At 33.5% G+C, this 17790-nt stretch overlaps 3 protein-coding genes across 3 annotated transcripts; 2 read left to right on the top strand and 1 right to left on the bottom strand.

The window, feature by feature from the left end:
- The first annotated feature begins 1663 nt into the window (after positions 1-1663).
- Positions 1664-2779, top strand: LOC110718677. The gene has a single exon (XM_021897560.1). It carries the CDS (start codon positions 1873-1875, stop codon positions 2347-2349), a length of 477 nt encoding a protein of 158 aa, XP_021753252.1. The 5' UTR covers positions 1664-1872; the 3' UTR covers positions 2350-2779.
- A 3169-nt stretch (positions 2780-5948) lies between these two features.
- On the top strand, positions 5949-8531 carry LOC110718675. The gene is made up of 4 exons (XM_021897559.1): positions 5949-6381; positions 7175-7818; positions 7917-8117; positions 8214-8531. The coding sequence occupies exons 1-4, from the start codon at positions 6126-6128 to the stop codon at positions 8250-8252; spliced, it is 1140 nt and encodes a 379-aa protein (XP_021753251.1). The 5' UTR covers positions 5949-6125; the 3' UTR covers positions 8253-8531.
- A 2156-nt stretch (positions 8532-10687) lies between these two features.
- Positions 10688-16168, bottom strand: LOC110718674 (calcium-dependent protein kinase 26-like). Its single transcript, XM_021897558.1, has 8 exons — positions 15364-16168; positions 14772-14915; positions 14505-14657; positions 14281-14396; positions 13146-13313; positions 12144-12368; positions 11810-11952; positions 10688-11118 (listed from the first exon to the last, which is right to left on the bottom strand). Exons 1-7 carry the CDS (start codon positions 16166-16168, stop codon positions 11857-11859), a joined length of 1707 nt encoding a protein of 568 aa, XP_021753250.1. The 3' UTR covers positions 10688-11118; positions 11810-11856.
- Positions 16169-17790: the final 1622 nt, after the last annotated feature.

The raw sequence follows: 17790 nt of genomic DNA, 5'->3' as shown, positions 1-17790 counted from the left end.
ACCGAACCAGTTATAAACCAAACTAAAATAAAACTGAACCAAAAAAGAACCAAAGTGTTGTAACCGGACAAAAACCGTTAACAAACCGCAACCTGTACCGTTTACTACCCGAACCGTTTACAACCCGGACCGAATTTAAACCGGGATAAAAACCGTTTACACCGAACTGTTAACAAACCGCAACCCGTTTGCACCGGACCGTTTACTACCCGAACCGTTTACAACCCGAACCGAATTTAAACCGTTCAAGAATAAACCGAAACCGAATCGAACCGATAATTATTTAAACCGAACTGAAACCGACCCGTAAGACATTTGAACCGATTTCAAACCGACCCGATTTTAAACCGAACCGATTTCAAACCGAACCGAAACCGAACTTTCAAACCATTTTGACAGTACTGTTATTATGTAAACAAGATTTATGTCTTGTTTCTCACTATTGGGAAATTTTCTTCCAATTATTAGGACGAAAATAGGAAAATGTACATATTAGCTGCTAGACTTTAGGAAATGGGCCTACTTGAGTGGCGGCCCAATAGTCCATAACCCATTGAAATTTATAAGTACGTACAAAAAGAAATATAAGCCAGATTTTTTGTTTAAAGAGAAAATAATAGTGTCGGCGGCGTATTGTCAACCGACAGCCTCACACGGTCCCACTTTCACACGCCACCGCTCTGTGACATTCCCGCGCATTCTTATAGTCCAGGGTTCCCGCCACGTGTTAATCTGTTATATTGCTCAACTCATCCTACTCAGCTTAATTAAGCTTTAGTTTGCTCTTAATAACGCTCGAATTAGCAACAAAAGTGGGCTTCAATTATATGTAATGAAATAAATGGATTTAATTGGATGAGAAAATTCTCTAGGGGTTAAACATTCTAAATTATTTTTTAAGTTAAATTATTAAAATTTGATGAAACTACACACTCCAATTAATTGTATTTTACTTAATTTGCAGTACTTTAAAACTACTCGTAAAAATTGGTTTTGATGTTGTGGTAAAACTTCAAATCCTTCTCTAATTTGAATGAGAACTATCAAAAAAGTTAAGAGAATATCAGCTCAACTATTCTTCATATAGAAAGTGTTGGTTATTGTGATCATTGGTATGTCGTCTTTAGGTATATAGGAGGTCGAACACGAGATTATGTTATTTAGTAAATTAAATTTGAGAAGATTAAGATATAAACAAGATTCAATTTGAAATTTTAAGTATGCTTCTTGTGACCTTAACCATTCAATGTAATTAATATTATGTATAAGGTGACAGTGTTAAATCAAATTGAATAAATTCAATTTTACATAAAGTGAATTAAAATTTCATGTTAGCTCTTATTTTATTGAGGATAACTAACTTGGCAAGTTATTGCATATAATATTATAATTTTATAGATTTCAATTGTGAAGAATTTTCTTTCGAAAATTCAACACTAAATTGCTGTCATTCTCAACTATCAAGATTCCAACCCACAACCTTCATTGAAAACAATAAAAACTATATTCCTATATAATCCAAACACTTGTTGATAACAAGCTAAATCTTTTAATGTACTAATCGTTACACTATCAATTTTAAGAAATTAAAAAAGTGGTCACCATTACAATACATACATACAAATAATAAGCTAAAACGACCCTACCATGATCACCCCACCCTCCAATCCCTTTTTTCCATGCCTTAAAACAAAGTAATTCAAGAAAAGAAGGAATCAACCAGCCTGTTTCCAAAAACCCTTATTAGCTATTAGCTGTTTCTCATTTTCCCTCAAACAAAGTCCCCTCTATATTCTCCCTCTCTCTAAACCGACACTTTCACTTTCTCTTTCAACGCTTTCATTTCAACAACAAAATAACCGACGCTTTGCAATGAGCTCAATAGTTCAAACCATTCAACAAAGAACAACAAAGAGTTCATCACTTCCAATTTCATCATCATCATCTTCTTCAGATGATCAACCAAGTTTACGAAGGCGGCTTTCGTCGCTTTCGTTAAATCTTCATCCTTCTTCAATCTCTGCTTCTCCGGCAACTTCATGGGCTATTCACCGGTCCAAGTCTTTATCTTCCATGGGAGAAAACGCGGGAAGCTCGATCAAGAAATGGTGGGATTTGGGCTGGGCTTGGGTTTTGTCTCGAAAGCCCACTTTTGTTCAAGATCTGGAAATGAATGAAGAAGAGAAACGTTTTCTTGGGTTTCAAAACAGGGGAAGTTTAATGCATCTGTTTTTTAAGGTTAAATCCGAGGTTAGGAAGCTTCTTAGATACGATGATATGTCTCTTCCTCAGACTTTTAAGTATCAAAATCATAATGGCTCAATGAGAAGAGGTTCTACTCTTGGTTGAAAATTATTATTAAGAAAAACAGAGTATTGCTTGATTGATTGATTAAATAATCTGATCAAGATTAATTCTTTATAATGAATAATTGATGTAATTTTTTTCATGTGATATTGTATGCGTGGAGATCTGTGCAAACAAGATGAAAAGGATGAGAGGAAGATTGAATTCAGAAAATGGTGGGTGTTTTGGAGGTAGGATTTTGAAGGGTACGGTATATAGAATATTATTAGTAGTGATTAATATGATTGATATTACACGTTATTATTTGGTTAATTTTATTATTTGTTGATTTTTTTTTTACAAGTACAAGTATTGTTTTTTGGGTAGAATTGTTTGGTAATTTGTAACAATGTATGTACAAGTAATTATATTTGAATGTTTTGTTGTTTCTTTAAGAATGGGTAATAGAAAGAAGCCAATATTATTTCTTCTCCATTATTTCCACACGTAAAAGAGGCTAATTTGGCCCCTACATCATATGATTCATATCTGTAGTAGTGCTGTATTATTGTACAAATAACATATATATAAAACAAGATTCTATTAGGGAGGAAAAGGGGAAATGACAGAGATTTTTACACTTCCATAGCAAGTTAAAGGTTGCTTTTAAATGGAGCATAGTAACCAAAGTTGGTGCTTGTTAAAGTTGCAATTGTATGCTCATTTTACATAGAAAGAAGAACAATACCTATGTGCTACTTTGCACTCGTATTTTGCAAACTACATCATGGACGTGGGAGCAAGTACATGTTGCCGACTTAATATGCGCTCTTTTACAAGTACATACTATCATATGCATTAAAATCGTTGAGGGATCTTGCATTATTATGCGTAGTAAGCACCATACAATGCATGCACATTAAAAGTTGCGAAATATACCACACATCTTTCTTTCGTATGAAGCATTATGAAATTATACTCGTAGCTATTCAAAAAACTTTAATTAAATATATGTTATTTTTTAATTCCTATAAATACGTCATCAACAAACTAGTTGGCGAATAATTTACTACATTACAAAAGTTAACTATCCTATGAAAATATTAAAAAGAGACCTTCCACAACTTTTGACAATTGGTCAAATACTAAGAAGATTCAATTTTAACACGAGTATTATATTATTGACAGAAGACAATTCAATTTTGAATCAAGGAAATACAAAGTGGTGTACATGTAAACCACTAATTATAACTTATAAGCAACTAAGACATGAGAAGTCAAAGTTAATAATCACGCAATTTAATCAAATACACGTGCTATTAGTTGTTCTGGCAGACCGAAACTCGGAAAGAAAGTTTCCTAAAACGCGTTACGTTGCAACTCTAACATACTACAGTAATTTCTATACTATGGAGTATGGAGACATGAAGTATCTAATTGCGATTCGTGATCCCTCTCATGTACTACGGTCTACGGAGTAATTTTTTATCGTATAATCTGGCTTATAAGTTATTGTGCGACCGTTTTATATAAGATTTTGTCTAGAAGATTTATGAAGAACTAGTTAAATTAGCTACAAGTATTAAACAAAAGACAATGATTAGTTTATTAATTAAAGCAATTATATGAGAGGTGTAGAATTAGTACAAATTTACGACTTAACTTTCATTAATCAATCAACACCAATATATATACAATGCTAATTCTAGAATTACCTTAACTTAGGTAACTAGGAATTAGGAAAATATGAAACATAACTATCAAAATATCCCACAAAATATATCCTCAATAGGAGGTCTGATATAAAAATCCAAGTTGTCAAAATGTCTGATTCTATATTCCTATGGAAGCTTATGTGTAGACTGTAGAGTACAAAAGCTGCAGACTAACCGTTATTTTCAAGTTTATACAAAGCTTAATTGTTCATTGACTGCAAGAATTAAGACATCTTATTCGCTTTGATGTGTCTTTCTTACCTCTTATGTTGCCCAATAATTGAGAAAAAGTTAACAATTAATGAGTGGGTAAATCATACTTACCTCAATTACATACAATGAAAATATATATCCAAAAAAAGTAATGATAAAAACACGCATTTATAAATAGTATTACTGATTTACTGTATAATCTACTAATAGTCTAATACTAATGTTTCTATTTTTACCTCCTTATTTTTAACAAACTCTTAAAGTTGTACATATTAAATTTCTTTTATTGGTCATCAAGTAATTATATTGGAATATTATGATGATTACATAACATCAATCTTTAGGTGATAATAATTAGTTGCAATTTGATCAATAATTAAGATCACATGGTTCCTACCATACACCACCGACAGAAACAGATGGAAAATATGCCGAAAACAATGCTGGGTTTGCTGGCTATTAAGACTTTAGCCAAACCATATGCATGCAACTTACAAATCAAACATTAATTAGCCTTCCATAATTACTTGAGTACAAAACAATGTGGTGGTTCCTTCTCCTTTTGTTTTACCATTACAATGATATTTTTTGAAATTGTTTATTGGCAAGTGTTTAGGTCATATTATCAATGATAGCTAAAATTATTAAGAACTCATACAGTCATACTCCAAACCTCTCGGAATTATTTATCAAGATGTTACATTTCTTAAATCGAATTAAACTTGATGGCTTGGCCTTACTAATAGTTTATGTGATTAAACTAGTTTTTTTAATAATTAATACTCGTATTAAAATTCAGCTCAAGACTAAAACAAATGACCCACCACTCGAATAATACTGTCACTGTAATTCGATAGTCTCATTATCACTTAGGTGGTGCTATGATTTTACAAAGAATCACCATAACCCAGGATCACATATGAGCATGGAGTGAACAAATCATGCAGACGTATACTATACAATTAGTTCAATGTATCTACTCTTTTCAAGCGTCCTATTTGTGAGACTTCTATTTTCAGTCCATCATTAAGACTTGGGCCTCCAGTGGTAGCTTAGCTGGGTCACTACTCACTCGGCCCAATAGCGTTTGTACCAGTAACCCTCTAAACCCTACATGGGTATACCTCCACTTCAATTTTTATAATCTATATTATGTATACGCCTTCATCATTCAATTATCGCCGTATTATTTAACCATTTACATAATTTGTCATTTACAACATTGATCCTCCTTTATTTTTTTGATTTAAATTATCAATATACGATCACATTTCAATTTTATATACAATTCCTTGCAAGAATTCCAACTTAACAAACAATTTTGCATAATCCTAAAAAAAGACATAAATATGAAGGAAGCACAAGTATTATTTTAAGATAAATAAAGAATTACACTAAAAAGATACCCACATTATTTCACAATGAGTTTTCTATTTTAATTGTACACATTTATCAATGCTTTACTTTAATATAGATATCTTTAATTGTATATTAGTAAAAAAAAAATACGTAGTATAACAATTCAATATTGATAAAGTACTCACATAACTACTTTGTTAGAAGATTATTTTATCTTATAAATACTAACAAGATTACAAATAAGAAGATTATTATGGAATGAAAAGAAAAGTATTTTTATTTTCTTCTTCAAAAAAGGCTAAGGAAAGGGAAGGTGCCAGAATATAGTGGCCAATATGCAAGAATAGTCCACTCCAAGGGGGAATTGACTTACTCACTTACAGTTGCAAGACTCACAGTTGCAAACTATCCTCACATCTCAACTCAACTCTACAGCCTTGTATTCTTTGCTCAAGATAATAAGTTCACTTCATAAAAAAGATAAGACCTTCCATTTAAAAATTTGTGTATTTTTGTTTCAAAATAATAAATAAATAAATTTGTGTTTAAAAAATGGCTTCTTCTTCTGCTTATCACTTTGTAATCTCACAGAAGAAGAGGACTCTCATACCATCCTATAGTAATTCCTCAATATTTCAGAATTACCCTCTTTTACCTTTTATCCCTAATTCACTTTCTCTTCCCTCAAAATTACCCCTGCCTTCTAATAGTAAACTTACTGTTTGTTCAGTTGCTAAGATTATTCCTTCACAAATTGAGGTTGATCAACAACAAAGTAGCAGTTTTAGTCCATCTTCTCCGAATTCCAGTATGTTATTTTATTTTACTGTTTTATTACTTGGTCTTTGATTTATTTAGGTGATTAAGTTGGGATATTAATTGTTTTTGGATTTTTTATTTTGTTGTTGATTTTGAATTTATGAATTATATACTTCATATGTTTGAATTTTACATTAGATTGTTGAATGAAGAGTTTACAAGTAAAATTAGCTATCTTTTTGAACCTCGATGTGATGTTGAGGGGAGAAACTACATTATAACTCCATATATACTTGCTCTGTATTTTTTAGTTGCATTACTATTGTAATTGCAGGCTCTTCGACAATTTTTGAAGTGGAGAGAAATAGAGAAAGAAAAATAAAAAGGTCACATATGATAGGAGAGGTATAGAGTGAATTTATTAAATAAAAGGGAAAATAATGCATCTAAATTGAAACTTCCATTATTAGAAAGTAATATATCTAAATAGAAATGGAGGAAGTATATCCCCTACCCTAGGCCTACTCCAAGATATCCCACTAATATAGTAATATGTCCCTTGATAATCCAAAATACCCCTGTGCTATAGGAGTATTATATGATGGATGCCAACTAGCTTAGTTGGTTAAAGTCTTTGTGCTGGAGATAGATTTAAAAAGACCTCACATTGGCGTTTATCCACTGTATTAGTTGTATACAAGCTCATTTCTTAGGGATTATCCGATTATAAGACTGATTTTTTTATTAACCTTTCTGAATTATATGTAGTATCCAAGATTCCTAATGTTATCACCTGAATTGATAAAACTGATGCAACAAGGTTGTTGTTAATTTGTTTGAAGGTTGGGCAGAATTCGCGGACAAAGTTTCAGGAGAGTGGGATGGATTTGGAGCAGATTTCACAACTGCTGGGGAACCCATTGAACTTCCTGAATCAGTAGTACCTGAAGCATACAGGGAATGGGAAGTTAAGGTCTTTGACTGGCAAACTCAATGCCCTACATTAGCCGATCCACAGAAATTCCTTCTTTCCTACAGGTCTGTGAAATTACTTCCCACAGTAGGCTGTGAGGCCGATGCAGCAACAGTATACAACAGCGATGACAGAATCATAGGAGGCGAAGAAAGCAACAGCATCTTAGCCTTTGCGTTTCAGAACACCGGCTGTTATGTGGCCCTTTGGTCAGTTTTGGAGAATGAAGTGTATAAAGTATTGGAGTTGGAGCATTGTTTGATTGACCCTCGAGATAAGGAGTCTAGAGTAAGGGTGATTCAGACACTTCGTTTGGAGGATTCAAAGTTGAAACTGCAGAAAATTAAAGTGTTCTGTGAGCTGTGGTATGGACCATTCAGAAATGGAGATCAGCTTGGCGGTTGTGCTATACGTGATTCTGCATTCGCTTCTACACCTGCGTTGAATGCTTCTGATGTTACAGGTGTTTGGCAGAGTCAGGACGCTGTGGCTAGCTACCAACCTTCTCAGAATGTGAGTCCTGTTTTGTTGTTTGATCAACTGATCACTATATTTTTTACAACGTACAGCATCATGTATGCTTAACGCCGATTTTCCTTTTCATTGGGCAGAAACCCTTGCAAGAACTTACAGGAAGAAGTACCCAGAAAATAGTCAGAAATGAGCATGAACTGATTATGTTACCGCGACAATTGTGGTGCTCGCTCAAGGAAAGTGGGATAGGCGAAACTTGTGGAGAGGTAGGATGGTTACTAGATCCTGGATTCGCTATTTCATCAAGATGCACTTTCTCAAGTGATGGCAAGTTAAAGGTATGCCTGAATAAAAACTCGATTTTTGGCAATAGTCAAAATTGCTGATCTGCCGAGATAAGCTGCTAAAACACATTGTTTCACTCTTTTTTGCAGGAAATATCAATAGGCAATGAGACGTCAGCTAGTAATTGAAATAGCATATCTAATATGAATATAATTTTATACAGTACGCTTCTGCTCTTTTAAGCTTGTCAAAGAGCACTCCTTTTTTGTTAGTAGTACTATTATATAATGCAAAATTCTCATTTTATAACCCCTTTGAACACAACAAATAGCCTCATCTCAGGGGCTGTACTTAGCTTTTGAACTATCCAATATATATCAATATGTATGCAATTTTACCCTTAGCGTGCTGATCATTATGTATTTTGATTCTCTGTATTTTATACAATTATTATTATTTTGGGAATATGAGAAATTCTGAATCTTAACAGGAGGATTCGAATCTTAAATCATGTCCATCAGCTATATACCACCCTTGACTTGGCAAAAGATTCATATGTACGTGCAATCCAAAATGTGCTGATAGAAAATTTATTGTAAACTAAGGTTGTATTCAAGCAACTTAATTGTCACCTCTAAATTATGACTAGATACGAATGATTTAATCAATCTCCCTTTAAAATAAGATACTCCCTCCGTTTTTTAAATACTTGCTCCACTTTTCATTTACGGCCGTTTTTAAATACTTACTTTATTTCCTTATTTAGAAAGTTTTTACAATATTTAATTCATTTTTTCAACTAGTGGATCCAACATAAATCATATTTTATTCATTTCATATTCTCTTTCTCCAATTCCCTCAACTACTTTTGCTTTTTATAATTTTTTATTCTTTCACCTATCCCATTATCTCCATATTTTATTATTTTCTCTAATTTCTCCTAAAACTCTGCGCATAGAGAAATGAAACAAGTATTTAAAAACGGATGGAGTACTTGTTATCTCTCACGTCTTTGAGTCTCCCTTGGTTGTTGAGACATACTAATATTATGTCACTTTAGATGCTCTAAGAGTTGCAAATATAATATTTTATCAAAATAGTGACGAGTTGTCGAGTTACGAGTACATTAATGCAACTAGTCAACGAGGCCAGATCCGCCAATCCTCATGCATCGTTGACTTAATAACTTCAAACTTCAAATACATGATCTCAAACATAAAAACTCAAATCTCTCATTCTTCATCTTAAATCTCTTGTTCATCGAATCAACCAACACAATATTCTTATACTTCGTATCAAATTCGACCACGAAAAAATAAAAAACAATGAACCAAAGTGCGAAAGCTTTGGCAATAGGATTAGTAGGTGTAGCAATTACATTTTCTGCCTACTCTCAAACAACCTTCTCCTCCAGCAATTGTATTGCCATTGGCTTCCTCGTACTCGTGTTTGCGCTTATCGTCCATGAAGGTTTCATCTCCATTTGATCGATGAATTTATATATATTTTAGTACTCACCTTTGTTTCAGTATGATTGTTAATTTGTTATGTAAGGATCTTATTCATTTACCTTTAATACAGAGTTTCATGTAATGTTTGGTTTATGTTTGGATCAACTTTTGATTTGTTCTTTTGTGGCTACTATGTTTGATTCATTTACTCTTGTTTGTCTAGCTAAAGTTTGATACGTGAATGAATAGTTTCGAGCCCCGATGCAAATTTGCAATCTTGATTATTGGAAGCTATTGTATGTTTACTCTATGTTGTGTATTAGTCCCTTATTCTGAAGGGATGATCGACCCATCTCTGAGAGTGTACTAGAGCTTTTCCGGATATATGTTTTGAGATTTCTTTTTATAGAATTAAACATTTAGGTAATCAAGATATTTCTCTCGTGGATCTTTATTCGGCTATTACACTTAGTAGTTTAATTTGATCATAAAGTTTCATGTCCACGGTCAGCCTCGTGCAATGTTAAATCTATCTACTTAGAACAATATTAGGTTTTTAGGTGTTGCTTCTTAATGTAACGAGTTACATGAAAACACTATTCACTTGTTAAGAGCAACATAATCCAAGACTTATTTTCAAACGGCGTTTGGGGAAGGGACAACCATTGGAAAATAGGACGGTGTTTTAAGATACATGGAGAGGGTATGCCCAGGTATACAAGAGGTATCCATTTCAATAGATTATCAATCTTCTTTGGCTTTTTGATTGTGATTTGTAACTACTAAAAATTAGCCTGAATAGGCCATTGAAATGAATACATTCCTGTTATTGACTGTGAAGTAGTAAATGATCATTGGATCAACAATCAAAGTAGCTCCGATCCTTTACCCTATCTTGGCGGGCTCAAACTATGTCCAAGGTGAAAAACACTTAAAAGACATTGGGGCAATGTTGCTGTAACAATGTAGCTCTTGTTAAACATCGCCTTTAGTCCAAAAGGGTTGCCATGTTAATTCAGGGCTAATACGTGGAGTATAAAGTTATGTAGCTATCACTAACTCATTGAAACGACAGTCTCCTGCGATTCATAGACCATAAGTCCAGAAGATGAGTAAATATCAGATATATATAGCAACGCATAACAGCTCTGCTGTATTAAAAGGGAGCAACATTGATAAAGAACAAAAAATTTAGAATGAAGTTCAACAATGGTCCTCTTTTCATTCATGATACAAAGGGATCTAAGGTTTAAATCTCAACATTTAACAACATACAACAGCACTTTTAAAATGACATTGACAGCCGCTAGAATAAATATCATTTTTCTAAAGTACAATCAAACAAGTTAAAAGTACAGAACGAGCACGAACTTCCAAGCTTGCAAAGGAAGAAACAGTAGATCAACCTTGTTCTTCCAAACATACACAGATCATCTATAGACATGGTAAGCTGGAATCCATTTCAGACCAGTCATCGCAGAGAGTTTATAACTTTTGCTCTATAGTGCACACAACCTTTACAATAAACACCCCACAAAAGGAAGTTGGTGAGCCGAAGGAAGAACCTACATCTCATGGTTTTATCATCCATTGCTGTACAAACCTGAAAATCACACTACGCTATCAGCACCACACTGGAAAGAAGAGTAAACAATCTACTTCTGCTTGTTGGCTAGCTCAAGGCATTCTTTTCAAATTTAAAGTTTAAATCAGAAAAAATAGTTATACTTCGTACTTGGTAAAAAAATCAATTTTAATTATGAACAATCAATTTTAATTGGTAAAAATCAACAAAACTCAGATGTAATCATAAAATTGGTAAGAGCTAAAATCAGTTCAGTAGAGATTATAGACAAAAAAAGACATGAAAGCCATTCTGCAAGCTAATACAACAAATATTGTAATCTTTCCTATTTTCACTTAATTAAATGTGCATAACACAAAATCCACAGTTTCATGCACCCATTCTGCAAGCTACGTTGTATGGTGAAAATTGTTTGTTTAAAACATCAAAAGAGAGTTAGCTTTCAATGTTGAAACAATTCTTAAAAGAACAGCAGCATCTTTCCTCAGAAAACCCTCCAAGTTTACAAGAAAACTTAAAATTATTATGAAGATCAATGGCTCAGATTTTAGATTGTCATTCTTTGTTAGCACACATAAGAACCTTCAGCAGCAATGATACACCATTCTTTCAAATTTCATGGTAAGACTCCTACTTCACAGAATCCACCAATTGCTCTTACACTGTTTTATCAGCTAAATAACTTTGTGAAGAGAGGAAAAACAAGTACCTTAAATAAAACTACAGTGAAAGTCTAGTAAAACCCAGGTGCATCTCTCATTCTCTCATGCTCATACGCATGGTTCTCCTTCCAATCCCACCATCACCTTTTCTCATCATCGCAACAAATTCACTATAATCAATTGTGCCATCCTGAAATGTATGTCAAACACAATACTGAGATGTATAGAAAGATATGATTGGAAAGTAAAAACATGAGGCCAATGACTTGCCATTCCAAATTTCAAAAATTGAAAAAAAAAATTAGCACAGAATAATACAGTATGCGGATAATATTACAAAAGGTGAAGCAGAGAAATGTGACTGAGAGTGACAAGACTTACGTTATTTTGATCAACTTCTCTGATAACATCTTCAAGGTAAAGATCGTTAAGGCCCTGTTCTTGACAGGCTTGCTGGAGCTCATCAATGGTAATAGATCCACTGCCATCCTTGTCAAAGTACTGAAAGGCAGCAACAAGATGTTCCTCACGCTCGAGCTTGTTGAGATGAATTGTAGCAGCTATAAATTCCCCATAGTCAATTGTACCACTATTGTCAATATCAGCCTGCAAAATATAACATGGTTCAGAAGAATGTAGCATACTAGCATGTACAAGAAATAGAAGCTTAAACAAGAAAAGTGATGTCATAATTAGGAACCTGCCTCTCTTCATCGTATCTCAAGTTAAATAAAAGAGATGATTCATGATAACTTTGTTGATAATACATACAAATATATTGGACAACCACAGAAAGGAAGGAGTAATTTTTTAGATTATACACTTATACAGTCAGGTAGGCTATCAAATTTATATGTACAAGGACAATAAATTGGGAAGACGTGCAAGGTTCACCTTCATATGGATACATATCACGTAAGAAGCACATGCAATGGAAGCCAACAATTAATTTTAAGGGATGCCCCATGAGAGAGAGCCCAAAGAGAAGCTAAATACACCAGGCTCACACAAAGTAACCAAAGAAGAGTTTTGACCAAAGTCTTAACTCTTCAACACAGCATCTTTATCAACAGTAGCAATGTTTACCTATATTATTTCTACTTGGACTTGTCTCTTCAGTCAAGTAAAAACTAGCAAACAATGTTACCAACATGCACATGTCTTGTTTCCAAAAACAATGACATACATTGCCAAATTTGAAAAGAAACAAACAGCTTAAATCAATAAGATTCATGGCATACTAATGTTAACTAAGTGCAGTGAACCAAAAAAAGGAAGGTAATATATCAAACAAATAAGAAGGTTTAGTGAATACAAGTGCAGGTGAGTGGTTGCAATATAGAGAAAAATAAAATACCAACTTCACAATAGCTAAATTATTACCGCTTCCATCAGATCACGTATCTCTATGTCTTTAAGGTTTGAACCATATCTTTTTAAACCAGCTTTGAGCTCCTCAAATGTGATTGCACCACTGTTATCAGTATCCATTGACATAAACATTTCTTTTAATCCAGCAATTTCTTCCTCTGACAAACTTTCAGCTATAACCTGCCAAAAATTAACATGAGAGATTATTTTGCAAATTTCACCATGTTATATCTAGAAACAAGCATTCAGAATATGTGAATGAAAGAAGAACATTAAGATCAGATTGAGGAAGTAGAAGACAAAGACGAAGTGGGGATAAAGAAGAGAGGCTTCATCAATTTTCAGGTCTACAGAGTTACAACTAAACGCAGCCTTGACCAAATGGGATATAACCGCGCGGGGGGGGGGGGGGGGGGGAGGGATGGGTTGGGAAAAAAAAAAAAAGGGCAAGTCCAAAATGGAAAACCATAAATGAAAGCAGTTTAACCTTTTCCAAAAGCAGATAACAGGGAAAAGAGAAGGTTGATAAGTAGAACAAGTAATCATGCCAAATAATAATAAATACATAAAAGGTTAAAATGATCACAACTTAGTGACACATAAAGTAACACACCAAAAAGTGATTCTTTTGACTAGAATCTATTGAATTCTTTTAGTTTTTCCTTCATAATCATGTGAAGTTGTGATTGTGCTTTCTATTAGTATACAAAAATCTTAAGGGGAGAAGTTAGAAAGAAACGCATGGACTTTTAAATAGAGCTTCAACAAGTTAACTTACGCCACCTGCAACCCTCCCAACCCTCTAAAGATACATTTTGAATTTTAGAAGATCATCCCCATATTACAGCCAGCTGAGATAATCAAAATCTGCCGATGCTCCCGTGCTTTCATCATGATATATCATAAATGTGAAGTGAACCTTGATGGAAAGGCCATAGTGCAAACTCAATCAATATGGTACTGCTACTATGTATTTAAAAAGAGTGTGTAGTTGTAGTTACTTTACTTATTATACCTTATAAAGTAAGACACAGGGGTATCACAACACCTCACATCATCACATAAGCCATAACATGGCATCTACTAGCACTATAAATCATTTGTGATTGTACAAACAAGGAAAGTCATATTTGTAGATTATACATACCCGCAATGCCATTTTCTTCAGCTTGTTCATTGCAGAGAAGTGTTTGAGACGAGAAATTACAGCTGGGTCCAATGCTCTATCTGGTGCAACCCCACTTTCACAAATCCAAGGATGACCTAAACAAGGTAGCTATTCTTAAAAAAACAGTGTCCAAATAACAAACGAGAAAAAACTTTTACTAACAATAAAGTAAGCAGATTATCAAAGAGCAAGTACTAACTCACATAGAACTTGGTGAGCAGTCAAACGCTCTTTTGGGTTTGAGCACAGCATCTTTCTGATAAGATCCTTTGCACTATCGGAAATTAGGGGCCAAGGATCTGAGTCAAAATCAATATGACCCTTCAAAACTGCATCGAATATTCCCTGCTGAGTTTCTGAGAAACAACAAAAGCAAAAGAATAAATATGATATCATCTGAAAGAAAGATGCACACAATATCCACAAAGTAATGATTGAAGAAAAAACAAAAAATTAAACCCCTTACTTACCAGCCCAAAATGGTGGCACACCACTGAGTAATATGTACAGAATAACTCCAGCAGTCCAAACATCTGCCTCAAAACCATAATTCTTCAAAAGAACCTCAGGCGCGACATAGTAAGGACTTCCAACCACATCCGTAAAGACCTGACCTGCAATAGCCAGCCACCTTCAATTATTCCTTGAAAACTGTATGCTGACTACTTTCAGCTTTGCTAACGTTACATGATATCATCCATCCAGGCATAATAGTGTTAAATGTACTTGAAAAATAAATAAGAATCTGGACTTCTTTAAAGATTTATACAAATTATTTCGAAAAAATATTAAAATATATTTTGCTATCTATATTCATTGCCAGACATCGCAACTACATGAAATTACTAACACAGGATCTCAACAAATGACAACCGAGTGGCATTCAGCCATGCCTATGCTCACCTGAAATGCTTTTAAAAAATTAAATATTTTCATGCTTATCAGGCGATGATAAAGTGTATGCTAACTGAGAAACAATCAATATGCATCAGAAAACGCAATTCCTCAAACATTGATGTTTATAAAAGAAACCAAAAGGAGAAACATAATTTGCTTGGATACCTGGTTTAAAGAAGACAGACAGCCCAAAGTCGATAGCTTTGAGAGAGAAATCATCATCCTTATTCACCAACAAGAAATTCTCAGGCTTGAGATCTCTGTGCATAACCCCAAGTGAATGGCAGGCTTCAACGACCCCTACAATGATCTTAGTCAATTCAGCAGCCTTTCTCTCACTGTAATGCCCCCTTTGAATGATGCGGTCAAACAACTCGCCCCCAGAACAAAGTTCCATCACAATGTGCACATATAAAGGATCCTCATAAGCACCCTTTATGGTCACAATATTCTTGTGACCTGCCAGGTGGTGCATTATCTGAATCTCTCTTCTCACATCTTCCACATCCTCCTTGGATATCAACTTCCTTTTCGATATCGATTTACAAGCATATTCAATCCCTGTGGAGATCTCGGTACATAGATACGTGGTCCCAAATTGCCCTTGCCCCAATTTGCGGCCAAGAGTGTAAAGATCACGAATGTTGGCGGTCTTATGACCCAAAACATAATAAGCTTGATTATCACTTTGCTTCCTTATGGTATTATTATCTTTAGCCATTGGAACAACAACCACAGAATTATGATCTTTCTTAGGATTATCTTGAGCAAATTCCTGATTAACAAGTTGCTGGTTTCTCAAACTATTAGGTGAATAATCTGAGTAATCTGAATCGTTTCTCTTGGTAGTATTAGAGCTAGTGGTATTCGAATTCGTGTTCGAGTTCGAATTTACAACAGAATGATCCTCGGGCTGAGTCTCGCCCTGATGAAATTTTGCCCCAAAAGATCCCCGGCAAGTATTGCCCATGAAACAACCTCAATTCCACCCAACCAATTCAACAACTCTTTCACAATCCAAACCAAAGTTTCTCATTCAATCAATCAATCTTAATTGCACTGAACAAGACATTAAACAAACAAAAAAGAACAACATTAAAAATCAATCAAAATCATCATATAAATCCACAAATAAGAACCAAGAAATCCCACAAAAAATTAAAACAAGTTAATCAATAAACAAACAATAAAATCACAAACCCATACGAGAAATGAATCAAATAATTGCTAGAAATGTAAACTAGATCTAGATGAACAAAATTAAATTGAAGAGAGAGAAAGAAAGGAGAGAGGGTAATACCTAAATTTTTTGATGAAGTCAATAATAGTATCAAAGAGAGGACATAGATTTATTGGTTAAGATGATCAACAAGAGGGCAAAAGGAAGATCTTTCAAGGTAAGTTCCTAGCTCATGTTCTTGAGGAATAAACAAAAGAAAAAAAAAATTGGGGGGAAAAATAAAAGAAAATTTTATTAATAGGGTGTCAAAGATCTTTCATTTTTAATCAAGGAATAATCAAGGTTGTTCCTTTATTACGTTTTTATTTCTGCTTTTTCCTGAATTTTGAAAAAAATTGTGAGGTGGGTTTCTTTGTTTTTTTCTGTAAACAAGAAAAAAGCAAATGAAACGAAAAGTGTTTCTTTTAATAGGATGTTTATAATTACATATCTTTAATCTTGGTATATAAAATATTAAGACATTAACTAATAAGTTGATAATGTTAATAAGATTCAATTCGACTTTACCGATAAGACTTAATCAACTAAGCTAATCGCTATCGCGTTAATAAGAAGTAAATAATAAAGTAATTGGGGTGCAAGAAAGATGTAAGAAGAAAGTGCTTAACAGCTCTTTAGTAGATCCTATTCCATAGATCTCATTATCTGATCCAGCCAAAATTACTTAATCTTAACCAATCAGATAATTAAAAGATGGAATTTTTTAATTTATTAATTAATTTTATTTTTGAGTGTTCTAAAATCTGAATTACGCGGTTTCTAGGAAAGGGGAAGGTGGCAATACTGGCAAACTCACAACAGGGGGGGAGAATGAAAGGTGGTGTTTTGACTTTTCTTTATCATGGTTCAGTTAAACAGTATCCAACGAAAGGCTGCTAATTTTAGGATTTTACAAAAAAAAAAATTAAATAAATAAATAAATAAATAAAAATGAAAAAAAAAAAGTTAATGGTGGCTGATTTGCAGTCAACGATTCACTATTTATGTTCATGTGTTGGTCAATCCAAGTTTTAGGAAGTCTAATCCTTATCTTTTTACACTCAATCTAGTCAAAGTAGTCTTGCTTAGAACTTCCTAAAAAAAAATCTTGCTTAGAATACAATTCATATTATCTTGTACTTAATTGCTTATATCATTGTCATTAGTACTTTTCTCTAAGAAGGGAAAAAAAAAAATTTTAATATTGATAGGTTGTGTTTGACAAAGAAAAATGTTAAACTATCCTTGATTAGTATTGTTATTGAAAAAGAAAATATTAAGCATATATGATAAGATTTTTTTAAGAGAAAAGACAAGTTTAAGTTTTTTCATAAGTTTCCAATTAATGTTATTAGAAAAGCATAATTAATTTT

The sequence above is a fragment of the Chenopodium quinoa genome, unplaced genomic scaffold, assembly GCF_001683475.1.
Source record: "Chenopodium quinoa cultivar QQ74 unplaced genomic scaffold, ASM168347v1, whole genome shotgun sequence".
Lineage (NCBI taxonomy): Eukaryota > Viridiplantae > Streptophyta > Magnoliopsida > Caryophyllales > Amaranthaceae > Chenopodium > Chenopodium quinoa.
This window is presented reverse-complemented; position numbering and strand designations above follow the sequence as displayed.

Excerpts from the sequence above, each read along its gene's own strand:
- LOC110718677 (XM_021897560.1), top strand. The coding sequence starts at position 1,873 with ATGAGCTCAATAGTTCAAACCATTCAACAAAGAACAACAAAGAGTTCA.
- LOC110718675 (XM_021897559.1), top strand. The coding sequence starts at position 6,126 with ATGGCTTCTTCTTCTGCTTATCACTTTGTAATCTCACAGAAGAAGAGG. Across the intron at positions 7,819-7,916 it reads GCTACCAACCTTCTCAGAAT|AAACCCTTGCAAGAACTTAC; the intron begins GTGAGTCCTGTT and ends TTCATTGGGCAG. Across the intron at positions 8,118-8,213 it reads CAAGTGATGGCAAGTTAAAG|GAAATATCAATAGGCAATGA; the intron begins GTATGCCTGAAT and ends TCTTTTTTGCAG.
- LOC110718674 (XM_021897558.1), bottom strand. The coding sequence starts at position 16,168 with ATGGGCAATACTTGCCGGGGATCTTTTGGGGCAAAATTTCATCAGGGC. Across the intron at positions 14,916-15,363 it reads GTCTGTCTTCTTTAAACCAG|GTCAGGTCTTTACGGATGTG; the intron begins GTATCCAAGCAA and ends TGGCTATTGCAG. Across the intron at positions 14,658-14,771 it reads TGTGCCACCATTTTGGGCTG|AAACTCAGCAGGGAATATTC; the intron begins GTAAGTAAGGGG and ends GTTGTTTCTCAG.